Source organism: Amaranthus tricolor, chromosome 15 (assembly GCF_026212465.1).
Source record: "Amaranthus tricolor cultivar Red isolate AtriRed21 chromosome 15, ASM2621246v1, whole genome shotgun sequence".
Lineage (NCBI taxonomy): Eukaryota > Viridiplantae > Streptophyta > Magnoliopsida > Caryophyllales > Amaranthaceae > Amaranthus > Amaranthus tricolor.
In genome coordinates, this window is record NC_080061.1 from 6,899,397 (window position 1) to 6,925,142 (window position 25,746).

General features: G+C 32.1%; 2 protein-coding genes across 3 annotated transcripts; one reads left to right on the forward strand and one right to left on the reverse strand.

The window, feature by feature from the left end:
- Positions 1 to 483: 483 nt before the first annotated feature.
- LOC130801660 (40S ribosomal protein S13) lies at positions 484 to 3,070 on the reverse strand. Its single transcript, XM_057665546.1, has 5 exons — positions 2,931 to 3,070; positions 2,761 to 2,833; positions 2,545 to 2,683; positions 1,005 to 1,191; positions 484 to 842 (listed from the first exon to the last, which is right to left on the reverse strand). The coding sequence occupies exons 1-5, from the start codon at positions 2,951 to 2,953 to the stop codon at positions 809 to 811; spliced, it is 456 nt and encodes a 151-aa protein (XP_057521529.1). The 5' UTR covers positions 2,954 to 3,070; the 3' UTR covers positions 484 to 808.
- A 9,103-nt stretch (positions 3,071 to 12,173) lies between these two features.
- Positions 12,174 to 25,499, forward strand: LOC130801279 (protein REBELOTE). Of its 2 annotated transcripts, XM_057665090.1 has the most exons (14): positions 12,174 to 12,408; positions 13,159 to 13,289; positions 14,352 to 14,406; positions 15,980 to 16,088; positions 16,176 to 16,227; positions 16,343 to 16,437; positions 17,493 to 17,561; positions 17,734 to 18,258; positions 18,873 to 19,172; positions 19,748 to 20,074; positions 20,965 to 21,171; positions 22,944 to 23,033; positions 23,127 to 23,224; positions 24,866 to 25,499. In XM_057665090.1, exons 2-14 carry the CDS (start codon positions 13,181 to 13,183, stop codon positions 25,020 to 25,022), a joined length of 2,193 nt encoding a protein of 730 aa, XP_057521073.1. In that variant the 5' UTR covers positions 12,174 to 12,408; positions 13,159 to 13,180; the 3' UTR covers positions 25,023 to 25,499. The 2 variants fall into 2 exon arrangements, with proteins under 2 accessions (XP_057521073.1, XP_057521074.1); XM_057665091.1 differs by lacking the exon at positions 12,174 to 12,408 and having other exon boundaries at positions 13,214 to 13,289; positions 14,352 to 14,414.
- The last annotated feature ends 247 nt before the right edge of the window (positions 25,500 to 25,746 follow it).

Below are 25,746 nucleotides of genomic sequence, written 5' to 3' on the forward strand. Positions count from 1 at the left end.
CGGACCACACCCCTTGCACCGGCAGCGACACCCCATCAGGTATCGGCACATACAATTCAACACCTAAATCCCAAATTAACACAACCACATCCCCCTTGCCAATCTATGCCGAGCCTATATCAAAATAGCTCAACTCACCCTCGAGCTTTGTTAAGCCTAGATATGTGCCCAACCCAGCTTAGTTTTCACTCAAACTTGAATTCAAATAAAACCAAGTCACGATCAAGCCAAATGAATTACGCTTTTGACTATAAAAAGAAAATACGAAAAAAAAATTCTCTATATTATTTGAAATTGTAAAAATTAGTATATAACTACATATTCATCCCATTTGTTTTTCCAACGTATGGCTTTGGCTTAACAATGTTTCAAGTGAAGCCGACTAACTCAACAAAAGCCATTTTAAACCAAGTTCAAGCCGCTGAGCTTATGCACCAAGACGACTCTACTTCTAAGTTCTAAACATATCGGGTTTCCATCCTATTAAATCAAACAAACCTTGAACTTAGTTCCCATATGCTTGGAGACCTAAGAGTCATCCTTGGTTTCAAAACAATACAATAGTGAACAAAGTTAGCATTTTACAAGTTCTTAGGAGCAAACAAAAATAGACTTCATTTCAAAAACTTCAAGAAACGAAAGTCGAAAAGTATAAAAGACGAAAATCACATTTCAACAACTAAAGTACTTCATATGAATATCTGAAGTTCTGATCATAACCAAAACTAAAGGAAGCAGGACATAATTCTATAACAAAGAAATGATAACCAATTTGCTGCCTGAATCGAAAAACCATTCTACCAAAAGATCAAGCCACAAGGGTGCTGGCAGTTGTAGACTCGCTGCAAAAAGTCGATGTTCAACATAATTTAGTTTAATGAAAGGATCATCAGCATTTTAACAAAAATTAACGATAAAAATAATTAATTTTTTTATTATAATATCCGGAGGAAAACAAAAGAAACAATTGGTCAGCAATCAGAACATTGTTAGAAGAAACTCACTATTTCCAGACTGGTGGAAGCTTCTTTGTCTTCTTGTAATAACGAGCGAGCCTATGGATCCTGCTCTCAACCAAGATCAACCTAAATTTGGAGTCCTTATCTTTTCTGTTTCGCTCCAAATGCTTACGGATGGCAACGGCCTTCTTAATTAGATGGTATAAATCCTCCGGGATTTCAGGTGCCAGACCTGTACAAGTATAGAGTAAGTAAGAATATCAACAAACACATAAGGTCAAATTTCACGAGCAATCCAAAAACAAGCGTAGCTTAGACATATTAGGTCCAAATTCACCTTATAATGTTTAACCACTAGTTCAGAAACAATTATCAAATAACAGTAGTTCAGAAATTCAAAGTGATATTTCCCCAATAAAATATATATAAAAAAAGAGTACCAAAGCTAAATCCTAACGTTAGAATCCTCGCATCTGTAACCATTCTAATGTTTTTCTTTCATCTCTAGTTCCAACCAAACACATACAGAAAGTGTATATTAATGTTTTTCCGATAATGAGATTTAGAGTTCAAAACTTTACCCCTCATTCTTTTTACCCAAGTTTAAGGTTTGAACATCCACTTATGCACTTAAAATTCGCCTTTAAGCATTACAACTTACAAAGCACACAAACCAAAGCCTCATTTGATACTCGATCATAAATTATGGTAATAATAAACAATTTTAGCCTTAATTTTAATGAAATGTGTTAGGTCATTCTCATGCCGAAGCTCTCATCCTCAAATATAATATTGCTCTTCTAAGTGATAATGTATATAAATACATTGTGTAAACAATAAAAAGAACAATGAAAATAAACCTTATCAAGTAATTTTCAATGCTAGCTTGCATTATATTTTCATTATCGTTCGTAACATTTGCTACGAACAACAAATGAGTCCTACAGGGTCCACTTTTTTCCGACAAGTAAATGGTCGAGTTCTAAGTGGTCAAGTTCGACAATACAATGTTCTACAACAACCAAACACTACACAACTACTCTTATGAGAGACCGTCTCTCAAAACAAGATGCCCACAATCTTATTTTCTATTTAATTTGTATTAATTAGGCTATTCAGCCCATATGTCTAATCATCTCTCGGAAAGACCGTCTCTCGCAACAATTTGTGTAAATTAAACTACTTTCACACTAGAGAACAATATATTAAGTTTATGATAGAGGCATGATTAATTTCTAGCAAAATCCTAGGGAATTAAAGGATAAAAACACTCAAAGCTCTAGTACTGAACGGAGACATACATTGATCATACCAATTCGCAATATCGATTAAACATCTATCTAGATTCTAGAACATAGTGCAAAAGTACTATTTCGATCATGGTCACGGTAATGATCACAAAACGCGGTCAATACAGATGATTTTGAGGTCAATATGGCTTACACTTCAGACGTGGTAAACTCAAAAACGTTAACAATACGATAACTCGATACTGTGGTGCGGCCTTATAGAGTGTCTTTCCCTTTAAACATATCATATTGTCAATATCAAACATTTCTAGAAATTCAATGAAGGATGAATGTACCATGAGCCTTAAGAATACGGAGGATCTTGCTACCAGTAACACTCTTAACTTGGGCAATACCATGTGAATCCCTAAGAATCACACCAATCTGAGATGGAGTCAGACCCTTCTTTGCAAACTTGCAAATACTATCATCCACCTGCAAAAAACCCCAAATAAGAAAAACGGGTATTCGGGTAACAAATTGAATCAAATCAATGATGATGAAAAACTAACATCTTGTGAAGTGATCTTCAACCAAGTTGGTGGGGTGCGCTTGTATGGAATAGCAGATGAAGATATACCCTTACTGAAAACATAAAATTATAAAGCAATTGATTAGATTCAGAATCTGCCATTAGAGACTAAAGAGGAGAGAAGAGAAGAAAATAGAAGAGAAGAGATACCCTTTGCTGTGCATTCGACCCATGGTGACGGCGGTGCAATTCAAAAACTGCTAGATCTCTAAACTCTACTCACTTTATTTTTGTCTCAAGAACCCTAATTGTATTGTTCGGTGCTTGCTTTTATACTCCTTATCTTCCATCTTTAGGGATCCGATTTATAAAACGGGTTTATTTTGTATTTTAGGTTTAAGCTAGTCTTGGCCGAGACCGTCTCAATATGAGACGGCCCATCTACCTTCCAACCCAATCTTCATTAACATTTAAAAAAAAAAAAGAAAAAGAGAAAATATAAAAATGCTAATTTTGAAATTAATTCGTTGCAATAATTCTATTCGATCTGAATACTTATCATTAAATCAATAATTGAATATTATAAGTTCAAAATTGAGTTAGATAATAAAACATCAATTGTCAATTTACGTGTCACAATTTTACTATTAACATATTAAATTTGAACTCAGTACTATACAATATATCTATACAGTTTGAATACTTATTTTTAAAACTATAATTGAAGATTATAAATTCACAATTGAGTTAGATTATAAAACATTATTGTCAAGTTATATGTCACAATTTAACTACTAACATATTCAATTTGAACTAAAACCAATATAATATCTTTAATTATAGACTTTGAATACTTGATTTTAAAACGATTGTAATAACTGGTCATATGCCTCATTTTTAGTCTGAACGAATAAGATATAGCTAATACAAGAACTGACAGAAAAACTTAAAATTGCCTAGTCCCAAGCCACCTAAATCCAATTTCAACAAAGTACACAATAATCCCCATTAAAACCATTTCAGGGCACCTCGTTAGTAAAACAAGCATAACTCTCTCATATGGAATCGAAATAGAGCGATTCAAGTGGCAATGCGTTCACATTCAAAGATCTAAAATCGATATTTCTACTAAGAAAACCTAAAAATGATCGAAACCATCTCAAAATAGCCGAAAACATAACGAAGAGAATGTGTCCAGAAAAATGAAATGAATATTTCTTCTTTTTTGTTTATGCAAGAGAATGGTTATATATGAAACACTTCATCATATTTTAGACACATACCCATATATAAAAAAATATTACTCGGATTAACTCAATTCGAATCCCAATTTAACTTAATTAATAGTATAATTAAGTTGTATTAAAATAGTGGCTTTTTCATTTTCACCAACTTAAAATAATTTTGTCTCCGAAATTACAATGCAAATCATAAATAACTTCAGACACTCCCCAACTTAATTAGTACTATAATTAAGTTGTATTATAATAATGGTTGCCACAAATCCTAGCATCAATGCCTACGTTAATTACTACTTAATTATCCATTTATGGATGAGTTATATGGACTCCTCCACAAACCACATGCAACCGACCACCCCTTGACATCCTCCCATTTTATTTATTTTTTAGTTTTAATTTAATCATCTGTCAATTTAATTGCAAGACGCAAAAAGATTACGCGAAGAAATGCGGGCGTAACAAAAACTTAAACGATGATGAATTAAAACGTACATGCTTTTATATTTTTAATCGACTAAATATTAAATAATTATCAATCCAAATGACGTTCTTAAACTGGTAGAAATAATATTAACCTTAGTAGAGAGATGGAGGATAGATTACTAGGATGAAATTGTTTAATGTGGTCTTGTGTTATGCTTTGTGTAGTGGCCACTAGTGGGCTGATAAGGCTATTAATTGTTTGTAAGATTAAGTTGTTTGTTTAAAGTTTTATATGTGATTGTAAAATATTGTAAATTAGGGAGTACCAACAAAGGGAAAGCACCCATTGAACCCTGTACTCCAGAGGCGAAGAGAGAGAGACCGAATTTTGGCCCAGTGCCTATTTGGAGAGAGGTTTTAACCTAGATTTATGGAGGATAAGGGGAGACGAAAGTCTCTTTTAATTTAGGGTACGAATGAAAATGATCCAAGATAAAGTAAATAGGGTGTGTTACGATTTAGTATCTAACATGAATAAGTTCGAACATCTTTCATCAATTCGGAGGGAACTAAAATATTACGAGGAGAGCCTAGTGGAGTAGATCAATCAGAGGGAGCCTTGAATCGTAAGATAACCCCACTCGACCAAGATATTGGGGAAACTTTGGAGGAGGAAGAAGACAATGTACCAATGAACAACATTCCGAAAGGCGTCTAAGAATGGGTGTCAGAGTCTGAGAGTGAGATTGAGATGTTGGAGGCAAAGCCAGAGTCTCATATAGTTATAGAGTTCACAAGTGGAGAAGAGTAATAGGAGAATTGAGAATTCGACCATGATATGTATGGGTATGCCAATGAGTTCGCTAGGGGTTGAGGATTTCAAAGAAGCACCATCAATTGATTAAGCTTCTATAATATATTTGAATAACATTGTATATACTCCTATTATGATATTACAATATTTAAAATAAGTTTCTTTCTCCCTTTAAAGTCAGATCACTATAAAACTAACCAATTTTTTTTTAAAAAAAAAAACCTGCTTAAAATGATGTGTTGATTTGGACAATTAGTTCACTATTGGAAAAAACATCATTTGCTGCGGTTTTTTGGCCATATTATATTGCGGTTTTGGACCCACGCATTAGTGATAGCACCAATGGCCTATTTTAAATGCTGTGGTTTTAAACCGAAACACAAAAGTGCATTATATGCTGCGGTTTATCGGGAACCGCAGCATAGAGTGTATTTTAAAAAGAAAGACTATATGCTGCGGTTCTCCCAAAAACGCAGCATATAGTCTTTTTTTTAAAAATCAAAAATACACTATATGCTGAGGTTTTGGGTGAACTGCAGCATATAGCATATAATTTATTTTTTTTTCGTTTTATAATAATCCAATGATTAATGTACAATGTAATAATCCAAAGATAATCACCAATCATCACCAACAATCACCAACTAATATATATATACACTCTCGATCGTATATATAATACATATATAATTTAGTTATAAATATATATATATATATATATATATATATATATATATATATATATTTATATATATATATATATATATATATATATATATATATATATATATACAAAAGTCCTAAAGCTAAACTAATTACATTGATTACCAAACACATAAATTTGCAAGATATACGGAAATCTTGTCTTTTAATTCGCGCATTTTCCCATCTTTCAAAGGGCGTGTTTCCCTTGAACTGTCGTATAAAACTATAATATAATATTATATAAAATACTTAAAAAAGTTTAAGTGATACATAAACATTAGATTTTACCAATACTAAATATAAAATATTATAATTTAAGAATGTAACAAATACTTACGGCATCAATATTTTCGACTCCAAAGTTCTTCACGGATTGTAAGAGATTGTCCATGTGTTTGAGAGTGTAGTAGCCGCAATCAACAGTATTATCTTGTCGAAAGCACTACGAGAAAATAGATGTTAGTGCCAAAAACGCTTAAAAACCTTTAAAATCGCAACTTAGCACGTAATTTCAAGCATATGACTATGATTTTCAATTCTAACCATTTCAACACAATAATATACACCAAATAGTGTTGTGTGCCAAGTTTCGTGCAAAACAAACCAAGTTTGAGCTACTTTATGCGCGAAAGTGCCCAGAAAGCTTAAAAACCCTTAAAATCGCAACTTAGCATGTAATTTTAAGCATATGACTATGATTTTCAATTCTAACCATTTCAATGCAATAATATATACCAAATAGTGTTGTGTGCCAAATTTTGTGCAAAACAAACCAAGTTTGAGCTACTTTATGCGCGAAAGTGTCAAAAACACTTAAATGAAACGTATTTCGAATAGTATTGTGTACCTTTACTGCTGTCCATTTTGGATATGTGGCTCTGGATATAGATCCCATTTCTCCACGCACTTTCTTCATTCTGCTGAAACGCATAGGAAAAGTATAACTATTTATATATCAATGCATGTAATAATATTAATGTAATACTATATATATATATATATATATATATATATATATATATATATATATATATATATATATATATATATATATATTTATATATATATATATATATATATATATATTTATATTTATATATATATATATATATATATATATATATATATATATATAACACTTAAATGAAATTGGTAAAATTTATAAAATTACGCATTCAACAAGGCTTTGAATTTTGTGTTGCGAGGCGGGTTTTGAGCTTTATGTAATGAGTCGAAGACGTGCACAATATTCGTCAAAGGACATAAGACCAAAAGTATCCAATGCAAACTACAAACGCAAATTTAAAATCAGCAAATTAGAGAATATGTGAACTTAAAAATCAAAAGATAAGTTCAATTTCAAAAATAAACTTACTCTTCCACATATGGAGCCAGAATGAATATGTTTATATGCAAGGGAATTATTCAAAGCAGTCTCAATGTATGCTTTGACGTCATCTGGATCATTTACGCTTTTAGTACCTGAAATCGATTCAGGACAAAACCATCCAATTTTTATTAGAGTTTCGCAAGAATTTAGCTCCTCGTAAGCCGCACTAGACTCATGAATAAGAAAATTTTGTCAGTAATTCGGTTATTAAAACAATTAAACAATAATGCCTAAATTGTAAGATAATGAACATCACCTCATGTAGACATGGATAAGAGCAACATTCAACATTTATTCTCTCAAAAATTGCCCAATGTCCCTAGGACCAATAATTACAAAAGGGCTCTCAACAAATCAGAATTGTTTCTTTTGCAGGGGTAGAACGATTGTGTCCTCATGCATGCGAGATGCACATGTGTGCAGCCATTTGCAATCTTGAGAGAGATCTTTTATCTCCGCATCAGTCAAAATTGGATTGATTGCCACCGACTTTGACGCAGTCGACACCTTTGATGAGGAACCAATCTCTCTCCTGAAGCCCTTTTGGACTCTTTTGCTATTTCAATTTATACAATTAAATGCGTGTGATAGTTTCTCAGGGCTCCATTTTGGCATTGGAACCGGGAGTGAGAAATCTTCAAACCCCTTTAGAATAGTTTCTACGGTCACACTGATGTGGCCACTTGTAACAGGCATGGAATGAATTGTTTGGCTCTCTTTGGTTGGCTGTGCCACACCATATGCAACCTCAGTTAAGTTGCCACCATTGGCAATACCTAACTGAGGCAGCAAAAGAGAACAAGGAGTCGCTTCCTGAAAATTGTGTCGTTTAGTATAATAAGCATCATAATAAAATATTAAAACGTTGCAATTTAAATTAATAAGTGCTTATATATTTAAAAACTATGTGAAACTGGCGTCACTCCGGTTGAACTTTGACTTAATGTTGAAAATTTTCAACACGACTGTTAGTTTGGTGAACTTTGTACATCCAGGGTACAAAGGCTTTTGAGAAGCCTCTGTCAACAAGTCAAAAACACGAGGACGTTTTCCTAACTCATACTCAACTCCCTCCATCATCTCATCAACACGATCTACATCCTCATCGACGTTCTCTTCATCTGTCTCATACCCATCAACACGATCTACTACATCCTCATTGACATCCACATTATTGACATTCTCAACAATACTTTTTTCGTTGTAAACTCCCTTCTCACCATGCCAAACCCAAACATGATATTAAGGCTTAAATCCACGTGAAAGTATGTGCTCCCTAAGGATATCAACACGCCGTCAATAAATTCTGACGATTCAATGCTTCCATACATCCAAGAACGAGCTTTTGTCATCCTAAGTGTGATTCATTAATTCAAAAAAAAATTAGTAATCATTTTTTAACATATATACTTAACCCTAATTTAACCAAAAAATTAAGTAATAATCATTTATTTAACCCTAATTTATAATAATTAACTTTCATAATCTATAAATTGTTCCAAAAATATGTATATTCTAATAAAATCATTGTTTTAACCCTAATAATAATACAAATTTTTTTAAATTGTCCAAATTATATTTGTTCTAATAACCATTATTGACATTCATACTAACAACTAATACTAACATCATATAAAAACAATAAAAATAAAATCACATTCATAAATTTGAACAACTAACTAATTAACATTCATATTAATATTCATACATATAAAACAAAATAATTAACATACTAATAATATAAACTTGGGCAAATGTAATACTTACAACTAATACATTCTAAATAAAATCACATTTAAACTATAAATAATAAACAACATCATTTAACCCTAAAAGCTTGAAAAACAATGAAAATTGGTATCAAAAGAAACTACCTTGTGTATCTAGATGGAGAATAGCTACAATGTGACCTACAATGAAACAAGAAAAACAAAATTAGTAATTGTATCCATTTCTCAAAAAAAAAAAAAAGAAAACAAAAAACAAAAAATAAAAACCAAACGAAATACCTTGAACTTTTTTGTGGGTTTATAAAGCAAATGAAGAAGAAGAAAAAGAATGAAGACAGTGAAGAAGAAGCAAATTTTTTCGTAGATTTGAAGCAAACTTTTTCGTGGGTTTTTAAAGCAAACAATGATGGAATAGTGCGTGTGTTTTTGTGGGTTTGAAGAACGAAGATAAACAGTAGCAAGTTAAAGAAATGCACGAAGACGATGATGAAATTTTGTGGGTTTGAAGAAAAATTGAAGCTTGAAGAAGAAGAAGATGATAAAACAGTCGCGTGTTTTCGTGGGTTTATGCAACAGTATGTAAGGGTTAATGAAAATGGAACGTTAAAAGGCAGGTTTTTTATTTATGAGAAAGTTATTTGCTGCGGGCTATATAAAACCGCAGCATATAAGCACTTATTTGCTGCGGGCCACACAAAACCGCAACATATAACCACTTATTTGCTGCGGGCATCATGAACCGCAACATTTAATCTTTATTTTTTTTCCTAATTATTTTATGCTATTTAATGCTACGTTTGCTAAAAACCGCAGCAAATGTCACGCAGCAGATACGTTTTTTTTCCACTAGTGGATATTTAATTAATTGACACATAATAATGCGTTAACCATTAAAATAATGACATTTGGCAAAGCTCTCATAACCTGTCATTTGTCATTTTACAGCAAAATTATTAAAAAAGTATGATGATTAATTGGGTTGTTTGTGATATCCAAAATTTCTACTCAATACATAATTTAGTGACCAATTTAAAATTCAGTGTATTAGTAGCTAAAATTGTGTTTAAAATAATTTAATTATGTCTTATTTATTGCTCATTTAATAATTTTTCCTATTTAACCCATTAGTTTCATTTAATTTTTCATACTTTCTAAGCCAATATTTCAACCTTTAATATTTCTTATTATTTTTAATTAAAAATTATATAAAATTAATATTCATAATCTTTGTCTTGAGATCAATCAACAAGATCCTACCTAGCTATATTTTAACTATTAAAAATGATAAATGAATAGTGACAAAAAATTAAAAAAGACTAATAAGTAGAACAGGATGGAGTACCATCATTCTATATACTAAAGCAAAGACCGCCTAATGACACTTGTCAGCCTCTGGTAAAAAAATTTTCTGCTCAAATTAGCTTCTCATATACACTTTCTTACAACTTTATTATAGCTTTCACGACAAGGTTACTATACATTAATGCATGGTATTAAAATAAGTTTGACTATTAGTTTTGCCTATTTGAAATTAATGAGATTTATATTTTTATATGCGTTGGAATATTATATGTGATTTTAGTAAGATTGAAAATAAATTTTCTTTGCTTTATATACATTGCAATATCATATGTAATTTTAGTAAGATTGAAATTAAATTTTCTATTTAAGATTTATCTTCTATATATTAATACAAATTATTGTGACATTTTCTACCTCTAAATTGAGCATGCCTATTTATTTATAATGTATATTATTAGTCATCATTATATATACTAAAATGTTTACTAAATGAGCTTGATAAATAACTTTATTGAGTAAGTGGCTAATTGCAAAAATAGTTATCTTCTATTGCAAAGCAAAGACAAAAGAGGTCAAACAAAAATAAATAAACTTGTTATTATCAAAAATGAAATGGGTAACTCAAAGGCTTAAAGATATTCAAATGAGGTGAATAGCAAAGTGAAGGTGTATAAATATCGTCAATTGCAAGATTATGAATTTCATACATCATTCCTATTTATTAGCACCCAAAAATAAATATTGCGTTCAAAAGAAAAGTCCTCATAAAAAACAGAAAGGCAAATGAGGTAAAATTGCAATTTGATAATTTTGTTATGTTTGAAATTCTTCTTTACATTTATAAATATTACTATGTGGAAATTCATTAAAATATATCTAACAATTTAAGTTAATTATATTTCGCTAAGTACCCAGTCAGTGAAAAAGCGTTATTTAAAATTAAGGGGTATTTTTTTAGTATATTATATGATATGATATGATGACTTTACTGTCTTTGTCTCACTTGGTTTGTGCACATTTTCAAATATATTAATCGATGTTCTAATGCGTTGTATTGTGAATAATTAAAAATTATAAAATGTTGATATTAATAAATTGTATTATAACAAATCAAATAAGATCTCAATTTACTATGATTTAATTTATATATTGGGAATGATTCAAATTAAGAGTGTTATGAATAATGTTAAAAACTAAATTGGGTAAATGAAGGGAGTATGTTTTAAGTATATCTGCATTTGAATAATTAGAACTGTTAAAACTAAATATAGTATATGAGTTTAAGGTATTTCAAAAAGAGATTTTAATAAAAGATAAATTGAAAATTGGTGAGAAATTGATTTCATATTCGAACGTCAAAAGGATAGAGAAATTTTGTGTTTTGAGTTCTTCAAAAATATATTTTCCTTATTTTACAAGTACTCTTTATCTTCATTTTGTATAAGTTGTTTGATCTATAAAGCAAAATAAAAATGTAATCTTGCATTTTTCTTGTGCATCTACTCCATTACATATGTTGGAGTATTTATAGTCTATTCAATTTTTGATAAAATAAATTTTTATATATCGTGTTTAACATGTGTAATCAACTATTATTACATACATACATTTAACATATAGTGATTATTAAATTGCTCGTAATTTGCACGAGTAATCAACAATTATGTTTTAATGATTTGTAAATATTATTATTTAAAATTCAATTTTCTTTTGTTATGATTTTTTAAAGATTATTATTCATAACACTTTTTGTTAACTTTTATTTAATATATTTGTAACGATTATATTATTTATACTTTATAATTTCTAAAGTATTGTGGTTTGCTTTAGCACGGGAGATTACCAAGTTCATGATATTTAGAAAAAACCTTTTCTTAATTGGTACTCAACTACTCATTTAGGTTGTACTCATTTAGGCTCACTTAAACCCTTAAACCCTAAGCAATTCCATCTCCTTCCGTCACCGGCTGCGGCCTTCAGTCTGCACTCTTCTGCTGCGCTGCCGCCCCGTGCTCTCTCTCCGCAACCGCAGTTCCGCCACCTCGGCTCGGCAGTGCTGCGCCAGCCGCCTGTCCTGTACAAGGTATGAAACTATGAATCAAATCAGGTTCTTTAAAGTTTAATTAGTAAATTCAATTATTCATTATTGTTTTCCACTTTTCTAATTACTTGGTTTCTTGTTTTCTATTCACTGTTTTCTTAAGTTACTTGTTTTCTTAAGTTATTTGTTTTCTTTCAAAGTTTAATTAGTAAATTCTTAATCAAATTAGGCTTACGTAGTTGGTTGTTTTCTTTAGTTTATTGTTTTAGGTTAAAATTACTTGTTTGCATTAGGTTGAAACTTGAAATTCATTGTGGCATGTGGATTGATGAAACTTGAAATTACTTGTTTTCTTTGAAGTTTATTGTTTTAGGTTGAAATTACTTGTTTTCTTAAGTTACATGTTTTCTTTAAAGTTTAATTAGTAAATTTATTGTTTTAAGTTGAAATTACTTGTTTGCATTCGGCATGGACAATTACCTTAATTAATTGTTGTTCAATGTAATTTTTTAAATGCAATTGATTGTTTTTTAAATTATCGACATCCCTTGTTTATTTTTCTGGTTTCACCCCTGGTGGGCTGTGATAGAGGTTTTGTCTTCTGCTTTCATTTGGCGACTGGCGACTGGCTGGTTCTGACTTCTGCTGCTGCTTCTTCATCGTTGACAATATATGCCTCCATCTTATTCTTTTGTGTTGCTCCATGAATTGACATTTCAATTCTACTAATTTTAATTGTATCTGTTTTGTTACTATTATTCATTTTGAAGTTGTATCTTGAATTGAATGCAGATTTTGAATTTGTGCTGCAACAATGGGGAAACTTGGAAAGAAGGCCAGAAAGTTTGCCAGGAAGAACCTGCAGTCTGTATTGAAACGGAAAAGGAAGTTGAAGTCTATGTTCAAGAAGAAAAATAATTCAAGTATGTTGTTCAAATGTTATCTTCTATGTTATTTGTAATTCATTTTGCAGAAAATTTATCAACTTTATCATGGAGGTTATGTGCAAGAATATATTGCGAAACTGGATTGAAGAAATTGTACTCTTTCAATGGTTGATTTTGTTTCTTAGTTTGTGTAATAAAAGTATTTAGTGGAACTAGAATTGTATTAGAATTTGAACTCTACGTGATAATATGTAGTATTTTGGTTAGGGTTGTAACATTGGATGTGTTAATTTTCATCTGAAATTCAGTTTGGAATATATATGATTATGAACTTATGGGCATTATTGGAGCTAATTGGAGTAGTGACACTGTGAATAATCGATTTATGTACCCACCCCATTTTGTTGTATTTTAGTTGCGTGAATTACACATGGTTAGCCGGTATTTGAACTATTTTGCATTTATTTTAACTTCTCTCGAATATTTTCTTTCTCAAAAGTTGAAAAGAATGCAACAAGTCATAAATGAGGGATTTTTTTAATGATACAATGGGCTTCAATGGAAGATTGAATTTTGATAAGGATGTGAAGCAATTTTGTATTCCATAGTTCAACTTTTTCAATAGATTTATCAAGATTCCCTTCTATTCGACGTGTCAAACATTACCTCCTAATTTAGAAAATCAAATGATTTTATGAAGAACCTTTATAACTATTGAACCACTTCTTTTTGCTCCATCATATAGTATTGCTTGATTTTTCCATCCCCATGTTGTTTGCATCACGGCTTTGACCTTGCTGTAATAAACCATCACAATTTTAGGAAAAGCTAAAACTTTGTCATAAAATAGTATACACGACCATCCATTTCGATGGTGGTATGTTAGGCTATTTTTTCATACAATGGAAATGCTTGTTATTTTTCGCACATTTGCTCATTACATATTTTGGCTCTTTTTCTTAATCTGAACTCAATGCACCTTTTCTATCACATATTTGCAGTTTCATTCTAAATAAGGTGTTTTTACTAGTGATATAAAGAGTAATGATATTTGTTTTAGTAATTTATATATATAATTTTATCGTTTGAATATACTAGGGGTTCAACATGGTGATCCTGAAGATTTAGCCGGAGATGCTACTTCTACTGGAAGGTAAAAAGGTGAAACCAATTTCAATCTAAAAGGAAAGAAAAGGTGGTGCCATTTAATTCGGCATTGGGCCTTTGATATGCTCTTTTCATCAACAATACCATCTAAATTTGATGCATATAGAATATCTATCTATATATTTATAGCCAACCTAGATCTGTGTTTTAAAAAGCGCGCGTTAGGAGCTCAGAGTTGGCCACTTAAACACCTCCTTCTATGCGTTGGGCGATACATGAGGCTTTTCAAAGGCGCGATACAGGATCCTCACACCCTCATGTATACTAGATGTGATATTTGATAAATAACATGTCTTTACCTAATATACTGAAATTCCCCCGATTCTTAGTTGTTCATTGAATGGATAATAGAAAGCTAAATATACCCTTTTTCTTGCCATAAACCAAAAATATAGAGTGAGAAACAAAAGAGCAAAAATAACCTTGAAGTGCGGCCATTTTCAACGGTTGACGTGTGATTCTGATTTAGATTTTAAGCATTTGTTTAAGTGTGTTTCAAAACATTTTAAGCATTAAGAACCCCTGTTTTCTTTACGAGTCTTTGTTTTAGTTATTGTATGACTTTATGTGCTAAAGTAGTGTTTAGCTTATTTATATGTTACTCCCTCCTATCCCCTTTACTTGTCTCATTTGGGTTTTCAACATTATTCATCAATCACTCTTATTATGTGATTTGTTCTTAATCAATAAGTTACAACATAGTTATGTAAGATCTTGTTTATTATTAATATTAATTTTTTATAATTTTACTCATGCACAATTAGAGATATTTAATATTGAAAACATGCATTGGAAAATGTGCCAAAACAAATGGGACAAATAAAGAGAATAGGAGGGAGTATTATATTATGAATTTCATGTTTTAACTTTTAAATATTAAAATTAATTTTAGAGGTTTTTAGCAAAATTGTGCGTCTCGCACACAAAAAGCCCGCACCCTTGCGCCTCGAAAAATAAACAATTTGCCCCTCGGTGCGTGGTGCGCCTCGTGCCTCTTAAAACTAAGACCTAGATATGAATTTAAGTTTAACTAAGACCATTTGGTATTGGAAATTAAACATTTTTCATGATCTTAATCCATTCCGTTTTTCTTTTTTTTCCCCCTCATTTTCAGAAATTTGATGTGGCTTTGAAGATCTTTGTATAGTCACTTTTTAGACTGTCTGTGTTTTATACCAATCAAATATTTTGTACTTGAAAATATAGGATTCCTGCACTAGCTGTGTATATTTAGTTTTGTGCATCAAAGTGCTGTTGTTATTGCTTGTCTTGGTGTTTTGGGATGGATCATTGTTTTTCATGGGCTAGCAAACATTTCTTCATATGTTCCTTATTTTCTTTACATTCGCCAGTCTATTGACGCATGATGCTTGTGTGTTTACTTTTAAAAAGCGGAACATTTGACTTAGCTACATCATAGTTGTAATGCTATTAGATTGATTCATTGTAGGCGTTACAACATTTAGAGATAAAGGTTTAATGGAAATTGGAAATTGTTTGTATGCATTTTTTCTTTTCGACAAGTATTTCATTAAGTTATTTCATTTTTTTGTTTTTAGGGAGTTACCTACCGGAGATATAGAGGATGCTTCTCTTGATATATTCTCAAGTGAAGGGGATGATGACATGGTTGAAGATGAATCTGACAGTGATGGATTTCTTTCTGAGGTTTTTATTGGAACCATGGTTTTTCTTTAATCATGCATTTTTTAGTTTTTACTAATTCTTCTCAAATGATCACGGTCAAATAAACAGGATTCAAATTGCTCATATGCAGGTGGGAGTGACACTGAGCTTCATTTGGAAGGTGAATTATAGAAAAGAAAATCTACTATATATTCTCATTGTCATCTGTCTGATGATCTGATCATAATTTGAATTGGACTATTTAATCAAATGTCAGTGTGTTTTTTTTTATGCAGACGCTCACCAAAGCAGTGACTTACATATTCACAATCAAAAACTTCTGTCGGAGCTTTCAAAGAAAAAGAAAAGGTTGGATGCTTTAAAGCGTAAGGTAATTCTATCTCTAATCAAAATATCAAAAGCTAAATTTTGCTAATTCATATGCTCTGCCTCTTTTAGATCTTTTTTTAAAAAACCAGAAGCTGTTTAGAAAGTAAAATGCGCTGAATATTATTATGAACTCTAGGTTTAATGCTTACACCTTCTGGTTTGTTCTCCTTTTTTTCATCTCAACAAAAATATAAGTAATAATCTGGAATTACTTTATAGTGATGAATTTTTTGAATGGGATGCACTATCTAATGTCAAACCTCGAGGATAGAAAATCAAGAGATGCAATCTTATGTTTATGATATGCGGTAAATGTATAGGTTTCTTTCACTACACCTTCTTATGCTTATTTGGGAAGTGATATGATCAAAGAGTGGGTATTAGTTTGAAAAGGGAATTTCACATTATTGTCTTTTCCTTTTTGGTTTTTGATGGGAATAGTTTGAGAACAGCTTGCTTACTATATTTTTAGAAATTCTCCTTACGTTCATGTATGGAAGAGTTTATTGTTGCCTTTTGGGAATTGGGATGGATTTCAAGCTTTTAAGTTCAACTATATGGGGTTTCCACAGGGCTTGGTAGTATATGTTGGAAATGGGAGGTCCACTTTGCCATCCCATTGGCATCTGTTAATTGATTTTGGTTTAACACCTTAATGCTACTTTTTGAGGTATCTTGTTAATGATGTGCAAGTGTCAAGTAAATTCTTCTTATATACGGTGATGAACTGTGTTTTGTGTAAGTGTTACATTAAGAGTTTACAGTTGTATTTGGCTAGTGATTTATGTCTTTAACTTATTAATTTGGGATGAATGATTTTGTTGTTTTTTAATTGGGCTTTTAGAATTAGTAGGTACTTGTATTTTTTCTTTACTTTTTTTGAGTTTTGTGTTTTTATCGTCTTGATTTATCTTGCTATATCTTTTTCATCTTCGAGTAAGTAAATGAAAATCTCCTGCTTCCCCAATCTCCTATTACCATAAACAACAAGGTTTTAAAGTATGATTGGTGAGTGTTGACTATCCTTTTATTTTTTTGTTTTTGGAAATATCTTAGGATCCTCGCTTCGTGATCTTCTTGCAAGAACACCTTAAAAGCCTTGATTCATTAGATGATGAACAATTGGTGAGTGATTTCTGGCTGTCCCTGTTTTTATGTTAAATGTTTTATTTTGTAGTTGATGCCATTAGGGTGTGCAGGAAGTTTAAATTTCTATTGGTTACTTTTACACTATATAGTCTTTCTCGTACTATTTAAGCTTGTTTTCCATGATTAAGTAATTTCTCTTGTTTTGTAGTTTGATGAAGATGGTTCAATCAATCAAAATCCTCAATCTTTTTCTGCAATTGTCTCTAACCGAAATGCTGGCAAATTGTTAAGTATGTCTACAATCAAAAACTGGGGTCAAAAAGTAAAGGAGGAGCATAGTTTGTCGGCTTTCCGTTGCCTTCTAAATGCGTATCGTGCAGCTTGCCTTTATGGAAGCGAATCTACTAAGTCTGATGTCCCCAATTCCTTCCCGTTAATACAAAACAAGGATACATTTTGCGGCATTTTGATGTTTATGCTTTCTGAAGGTGACAAATTACTTCGAGACTTGTTGGAGTTATCTGCCAATTGCAAAAGGGAGAGCATTGTAAAGTTAAAGAATTCCTCAAAATGGGAAAGTGTGAAGCTGATGGTCAAATCTTTTTTGAAAAGTACATTATTTCTCTTGAATCAGTTTACTGATTTGGACATTTTGGTATATGCCTTAAATCAGCTGAGAGTTTCATTGGTATTTTTTGCTGCTTATCCGTCTCTTGAATGCAAGCTAACTGAGGTACTTTCATTTGCAAGATGACTTTAATTAAATTGTTTATTTTTGTGCTCAAAATCTTTTTTTTCTTACTGTCATCTTGGTCCAACATATTTTGAAATAAATGCTGATGCAGTATAAGATGGGGAAAAATAGTTATGTTGGTTGGTCTCAATTTCAAGACGCCATTCTATATTGAGTTGCATTATGATTGCAGTTTACTAGCAAGGTCTTCGAGAAGCATAATTTTTACTAGTCTCAGTTGGATAAGAGTGAGTTTGCTTAGGTAGGTTCCTCTCCCACCCCTGGTGGTGGTGCATACATATGGGGCTTTTGTCCTCGTTGCTTGTCCAGTCTACATAACAGATTAACTACTACTTATTTTTAGTATTGTTGAGTGAACAAAACCCATTTATTGATGTTGAAAAATTCTATCCTGTCAAAGTAAGGATCTCTTAAAACTTACTGCCTATTCTGTTTTATTTAGTGTTTGTAACAGAAGTTGTTGGATTGTCTATCTTTGTTACTTAATGTATGTTATGATATAGCTATAGTGGATTCTTGATTAAGATTTGAATTCTTTTTTCTTTTAGCTGGGTCCTCTAAGTATGTTTGTGTTGATTTCTTGATTATTACAGGTTGCTGTACACCTTTGGGCAACAGGAGAAGGGACTCTCTCGTCATGTTCTTTTCTCGTCTTACGTGACCTGGCTTCTTTCTTTGGTCAAGAGTCCTATGAAAATTGCTTGAAGGAAACATATAAAGCCTTTATTTCACGGTGCAAAGTCGTAGATTCTACTAGTTTAAAGCATATAGAATTTATGAAAGCATCCTTCATTGAGCTGTGTTCTATAGACATGCAGAAATCAGTTAAAGTGGCTTTGGCATCTGCTCAGAAGTTATCTTTGATCCTCAAGTTGGGCTTGCAAACCAAAAAGGTATTTGGTACACTAACTAATATTGGTAGGAAAGTATATTGGTTTATGGCTAAACGAGTGTTCATCCTAGTAATTTAAATAGCTTTTGGTGATTAAATTAGGTCAAAATATTAGACAAAAAGATTGTTTGACAAGGTGATAGTTTAAGTAATGTTTAATGGTACGTGTAGTTGTTTTTATTGAGCTCTTAGTGTTTCAAGATCAAAAGTAGTGTTTCAAAATATTTTCTCTAGTCTTACCTCAACAGCTACTGTAACAATTAATTTTACCGAACACTAATACTTTACAAAACTACTTGGACAGTTAAAAACTAACAACTACTATATATTTATAGGCTATCCACTCACACAACTAACAACTATTTAAACAACTAACAACCTTCATAGCTACCTCGTGGTGAACTAGCCTGTCCCTATGTGTTAGCTCTAGCATAAACATTTATTACAATAACAAAATAAAATTGTCCTATTGCCCCGAGAGCGAGAATCTCAGAATTTAAGTCAGCATATTGTTGTCATTTTTTTCCTGATACGATCTGAGTGTTGGAATTTGATCTAGTCTTGAAAAACTTGTAGGAAGCTTTGAAGAAGATTTGCAGCTGGGAGTATGTTTTATGCATTGATCTCTGGGTTAAATTTGTTTCTAGCAATATTAAAGATAATGATCTTCATGGTCTTCTATATATACTCATTCAAGTCATTAATGGAGTCGCTAAACTCTTTGCTGGTCAAAGATATCTACCTGTGAGAGTCAAATGCGTACAATGGTTGAATGAACTCTCTGCATCGAGTGATGTCTTCATCCCCGTCGCTTCTTTGGCCTTGGATATATTGGAAAGCAGTAATACCCAGGAAGCTGGAAAATTTGAAAAAGGCGGTGTTAACTTGTCTTCTATTTTGAAGGTACAAGACTCATTTATATGTCTCTTTTTATTATATGATTATTTTTCTTAATATTTGTGCAAAACCCATGATACATTACTAGTGAATTGGAGGGAATATTAAATTATCCACTAGAAGCACCTTATATAGTGCAATTATAATAGCTATGGGCATATTATTGCATAATAATAAAAGTTTAACAATGAAAATGCAATTATAAGTTCAAATATCCCTTATGTGATTTTTTTTTTTACAAAAATTCACACCGCATGTTGCGTTATTAGTTATTACTCGGTTATAACTGTTTTCTGCAACATCGTGACCATTTCCGCAAACGCAGTGACTAAGCTTTTTTAACTTAGAGGTGTCTGTTTTAGCAATGTCTGCTCGTTCAACTGGAAAAGCTGCTTTTCGGTGCAATTTTTCCTTAATAAATTTAAGAAACACTGAAGGTATTCCTAGTTTGGTTGTTGGTTAATCAGCTCAATAGGTTTTTGTTTGTGGAAGTAATTGATTGTGGCATTTCTCTAAGAAAGTTATAGAAACCATAGAATTTTTAGTTTATAGGTATATATAGAACTTGGCTCTGCTTGTCAATTACTTTTGACTCTTGTTTATGATGGAGTACTTATTGTATCATTTACCCAATGAATGCCAAACTCCATCCCCTTGAAGTTTGAAAGTCTTGGGAGAGAACCTATATGAACTAGGTGGACTCTTGATTGAGACTTGGGACTTGGGAGTTTGTAGTGTCTTTGTTGTTATGTTCTTATTGCTCCAGTTTTTTGTGCAATCAAAGAGCAATTTGAGTATGGAACTTCTAATATCTTTGTTTTAAGACCAATTCTCTGGCTGAATATGCAAATAAGCTTTTTAGTCATCCTGATGATTATAAAATTTGTTTGTCGTAGTTACCCAAATATTGGCTGAAGTCACAAGATTTTCAAGAGGAGTGTGTTTTTTCGGCGGTGGAGCTGCTTTGTGCACACTTTATAAAATGGTGTTATCACATATCTTATCCCGAACTTGCTACTGTTCCTGTAATTCGTTTGAAGAATTTTCATGAAAAATCTACTTTTGATAGCCTGCGCCGACCAGTGAAGCGTTTGATTGATCAAGTATGTTCTTTGGGCTCTTGTATATGAAACGAATTGATTTTCTTGATGCTTTGACGGCACTAGGGCATCTAGTCATTTATCTTTATCTTTTATTGTTGTTTTACGTTGGTTTTGCTTTAGGTCTTTTCTAGTGAACACTATACAATGGTAAGATTGTTTAGGACAAGGACTCTATTGACTATTGCAGTGCTAGTATAGACCGTTGCTATGAACTTGTCCTTTGCAGTGTCATTGTGAATAAGCATTGTAGTTTTGTTAGAAAACTGCTTGTAAAAGAAGTCTTGTGAACTCTTGTAGAGATAAAAAAGGAAAGGAAACAAGAAACATTGTAATTAGGGGAGAGGAGAAAGAGATAAAGCGCACGAAACATAGTGCAAAAATACGATTTCAATCAAGGTAGTGGTCGTGAGATGGATTTTGTGTTTAGTGCAGACGGTTTCGCGGTCAATTCGACCTATATTTCTGTTGCAATAAATTCAATAACCTTTACGATATCGTTATTCAGTGATGCGGCCTTATTTTTGCATTATGACACAAAGAGTCGGTAAAATTTATTTTGTTTGTTGTGTGTGAGCGCTAGCCTCTCAAAATATATTCTTATCTTTTGCAATTGCATTTTATTTTTCTTTCCTAAATCTTCTTATTCCATATCAAATGTTGAACCTTTGTGGACACCACAAATAACACAAGCATAACACTGAAAATAAAAAGGTTAATTAAGTAATTGGGACTATACTAACATTAAGTATGGAAAGAATTATGAACCTGGTTTTGATAGACATGTTAGTGGTTGCACCTATATCTGCAAAGATGCGTGAAAGTATTTGAGATAGTTTGGATATATGCAAAGGAAGATACTCTTTTACCATTGATTGCAAAACAAAAAAAAAAAAAAAAGAAACTCTACATGACATTTGGAGTAATTAAGAGAAATTTAAATAAAAATTGTTTTAAGTAAAAAAAAATGGCACTAGTTGACTCGCCGTTTTTTGATGGAACGTTACAATTTGCGCATTTCGGAATGGTGCTTTCAAAAACCTTGTCAACTCGGCCGAGTTTTTGCACCATGGGAATGACAAATAATTTGCACATCTTTGAGGACTTGACTAAGGATAAATCTATTTGGAGACTACAAGTTCGTGATATAGATCATGAATTATTATCCTTGCAATGTTTATTGTTTGTGCCTTGTGATTGTCGTGGTATGGTCTGGGTCTTTGGTCTTCCTTATTGGTATCTCTCGAGCTGAGGGTTTCTTTGGCCACAACCTTTGCAACTCCTTTGATAAGGTTATGTTCTGCCATCCTCTATTCCTCCTCAAATCATTGCTTCTATGAGCGGAATGTTGTGTATGATGATGATGAAATATTTAGCGGTTGAGGCCCCAACAAATTAATATTTTTCTACTGAAAAGGATTGTGTAATGAAAACCTAGGAAGTTTATAACAATGAAGTGTGGAAAGGTCAAGGGACAAGGGTTGTGTTCAATTTGCTCGTCAAGTCGTCATACATGGAAACACTAGAAATTTTTAAGATTCCAACTTGACAGATTTAGACTTGTTTAATTGAGCTATTATAGTCACTGGCTTTATTTGCGCAGTGAAGTTTGCTTAATAGTCGACAATCATGTTGCTTCAGTTAGCTACTGTGATGTTCAATTGTTCAGTGTTCTGTGTTTGTGTTCACTCGTTCAATCAAATCCACATTGCTTTTTATGTTTTTGAAGCTATGCTTATGTTGATTACCTTTATTTTTATTTTTTCGCCTCACAGATAGAGAAGAACATGGATTTTGTCCAGAGAAAGCGAGAGGAAGTTTCATTTTCACCAATAGATCAAGCATCAGCGGATGCATTTCTTCTGGTTTTGACTTCTTTCCACCATCTTTAAAATGTAATTGTGAAACTCATAATATAGTTTTTTGTCTGATGGATCAAACATTTGAACTATGTGCAGAGTGAAAAGCACAATGACAATTCCCCTTTTATTCAGTACTACAAAAGTACAACACAAAATGCCATGACTAGGAAGTTCAACAATGATGATCATAAAAGGTAAGTCTGTTGGACTACATGCATTATATATATATATATATATATATATATATATATATATATATATATATATATATATATATATATATATAAATTAATTTGGTTGAGCTCAACTTTGCTTATTAACACTCCAATAGACTGAAATTTGAGGGTCGTTTTTTCCTTTGGGTAAAGGTGATTTTGATTTTTTTAGATTAGTTTCTGTGCTCTTTGCTAAAGCTCTTGATCTGGGCTTTTCGTTTCGAAAATTGAGATTAACGGAGGAAGACTGACTTGAGATAGGTTGTTGGATTTTTCAAGTCCCACACTCAAACATAGAACGTGCTATTTAATTTCCTTTTGCTCCATATTGGATTGTACTCGCAAAACAAGATCAACATCAATTCCTTATCATATCAAAACACTTAATCATCATTACCATTAACAAAAAGGCTGATGATCAAACCTTAATATCCAATTACCAATTTACCAAGAAATATACCATAGAATTCTCACAAATGCTCATGATGAATTACACGGTTTTCGATCCTTAGCTTTGTTGGATGTGTGTTGATCAATCAGATTTCTTCACTATTGTACTTTCATGACCTGTTTTTCTTGTATTTACCATTATAATCCCTCTACTTTCCCACTTGTACCCTTGTTCTTGCAAAACAAAACTCCATCGTTGATACAACGTTGTTGTGCAGGTTTCACTCTCAAGTGTTGCAATAGTGTGTTTTTTGTGTTTACTACGTCTGTAAGGAAGCATGGTTTGCGAAGCTTTATATTTTTTGATACGCTTGTTCACGAGAGTACTTTTAGTCTTCCCTATACTGCTTAGCTTAATGTAAGCTCTCCTAATCTCTTCAATTGAGGGAGGGAGGAGGGGCTGAGGTGGGGTGTCGGATTTTTCAGGGCAAGGAAAGGGGAGGGCCTGGGGGCTGGGGGTTGTCAAATTTTTCAGGAAGAGGAGGGGCTTGGGATGGAGTTGTCAAAATTCGCAGGCCACGACAGGGGAGTGGTTGAGGGCGGTGTGGTTTATTTTTCGTTTATTTTAGATTTCAAATGTTAATTTTTATTACTTTTTTCTTTTTATAAAATATATTTTTACCAGCTGATCAAGTCATGGGCAAGAATACTACTCCCTCTATTTCTTTTCGGACGTCCCATTTGCTTCTTGAGTACTATTCATCAACCACTCTTAATTTGTTATTCATTCTTAATCTATCTATAAATTAAAACATAGTCAAATGGGATCTTGTTTGATTCATCTCAACATAAGGTGTAATAATATCTAATTTTTATAATTTTTAGTTATGTACAATTAGAGATATTATAATAATATCTAATTTTTAAAATTTTTAGTTATGTACAATTAGAGATATTAAAAATAAACAAGCGCATTGACAAACATGCAAAAAGCAAATGAGACATTTGAAATAATACTGAGGGAGTATATGAAGAAAATGATCCCCAAAGTTCAACTCAGTGAATGCAATTTGCAAAATTGAGTCTAACCAAAACAATTTTTCTTATGAAAAATGGTGCTATCATTGATAAAAACATCGTGAAGTAATAATCTGAACTCAATTGAAATCTGCATCTTTCCACTAATGTGTTGCTCTCCCTCTTGTGATGGAATTGGTGTAAATTGTCCAGTCATAAAAAACCAAAAGGAAAGAAGTTGAAGATGCCGCGGAAAACGGAGGTTGCGGGATCTAATGGCATGGAGAAATACTCAATGATGAGTGACGAGCCATCAAACCGAAGTCAGCAAGTTACGAAGCGAAAGAAACAGAAAACTGGAGCGACATAACTATTGATGCATTGGTGACAATTGACATGATGTTAGCTGCTTGAATTGGCCGTTTTTGTGTCGCCTTGTTGGGGTGGTATTTTTGGTAGTTTAAAGTTGCATGAATGGATATTTGTATTATAGTTTGAGTGCCTAACAAATGAACCAGAAACATAATTTTAATTCTGTTCAAATTATTAGGATGAAAATACTTCCACTGTGGCCTTTTTTAATTAGATCCTTGCATTAAGCAAAATCTTTGTATCCTCATTCCTCTCTTACCTAGGGCTAGTAGTATGAGTAAATGTCTTTCTGGCTACCATTGATAAAGTGTTAAAATAATGGGTGCAATTGATAGTTTTCCATAATATTTTGACTTTTTGGCCGGTCAAGGTTGGGGAAGGGGAAAGGGGTGAGTTTAATGTTGTAACTTTTGGCATTATGGTGAATAATTCATACCTTAATGCCTAATTATTCCATTTGAGAAAGAATTCTTGAGGTTGTGTTGTGTTGAGTTGTGTTACGCCTTAAAAATACGTACACGCTTAGACATTGTTTATGCATATATTATTGAAAGTTATTTGTGTATGATAAAGATAAGAACACCTGAATAATATGTTAACTAATAAGTGTTACATTGGCAATGATAAATTGATACTGGGATACCCAATAAGATTAAGGAAGGATTTGAAATACCCAATAGGATAAGGAGAATTTTGAGATACCCAATAGAATTGAAAATTAT

What these genes read in the sequence shown, in the direction of transcription:
- LOC130801660 (XM_057665546.1), bottom strand. Translation starts at nt 2,953, where the DNA reads ATGGGTCGAATGCACAGCAAAGG. An exon ending in GGTCGAATGCACAGCAAAGG is followed by an intron (nt 2,834 to 2,930) that starts GTATCTCTTCTC and finishes TTATGTTTTCAG; the next exon opens with TAAGGGTATATCTTCATCTG. An exon ending in CCGTATTCTTAAGGCTCATG is followed by an intron (nt 1,192 to 2,544) that starts GTACATTCATCC and finishes ATACTTGTACAG; the next exon opens with GTCTGGCACCTGAAATCCCG.
- LOC130801279 (XM_057665090.1), top strand. Translation starts at nt 13,181, where the DNA reads ATGGGGAAACTTGGAAAGAAGGCCAGAAAGTTTGCCAGGAAGAACCTG. An exon ending in ACTTGTCTTCTATTTTGAAG is followed by an intron (nt 20,075 to 20,964) that starts GTACAAGACTCA and finishes TGTTTGTCGTAG; the next exon opens with TTACCCAAATATTGGCTGAA. An exon ending in CAGCGGATGCATTTCTTCTG is followed by an intron (nt 23,034 to 23,126) that starts GTTTTGACTTCT and finishes AACTATGTGCAG; the next exon opens with AGTGAAAAGCACAATGACAA.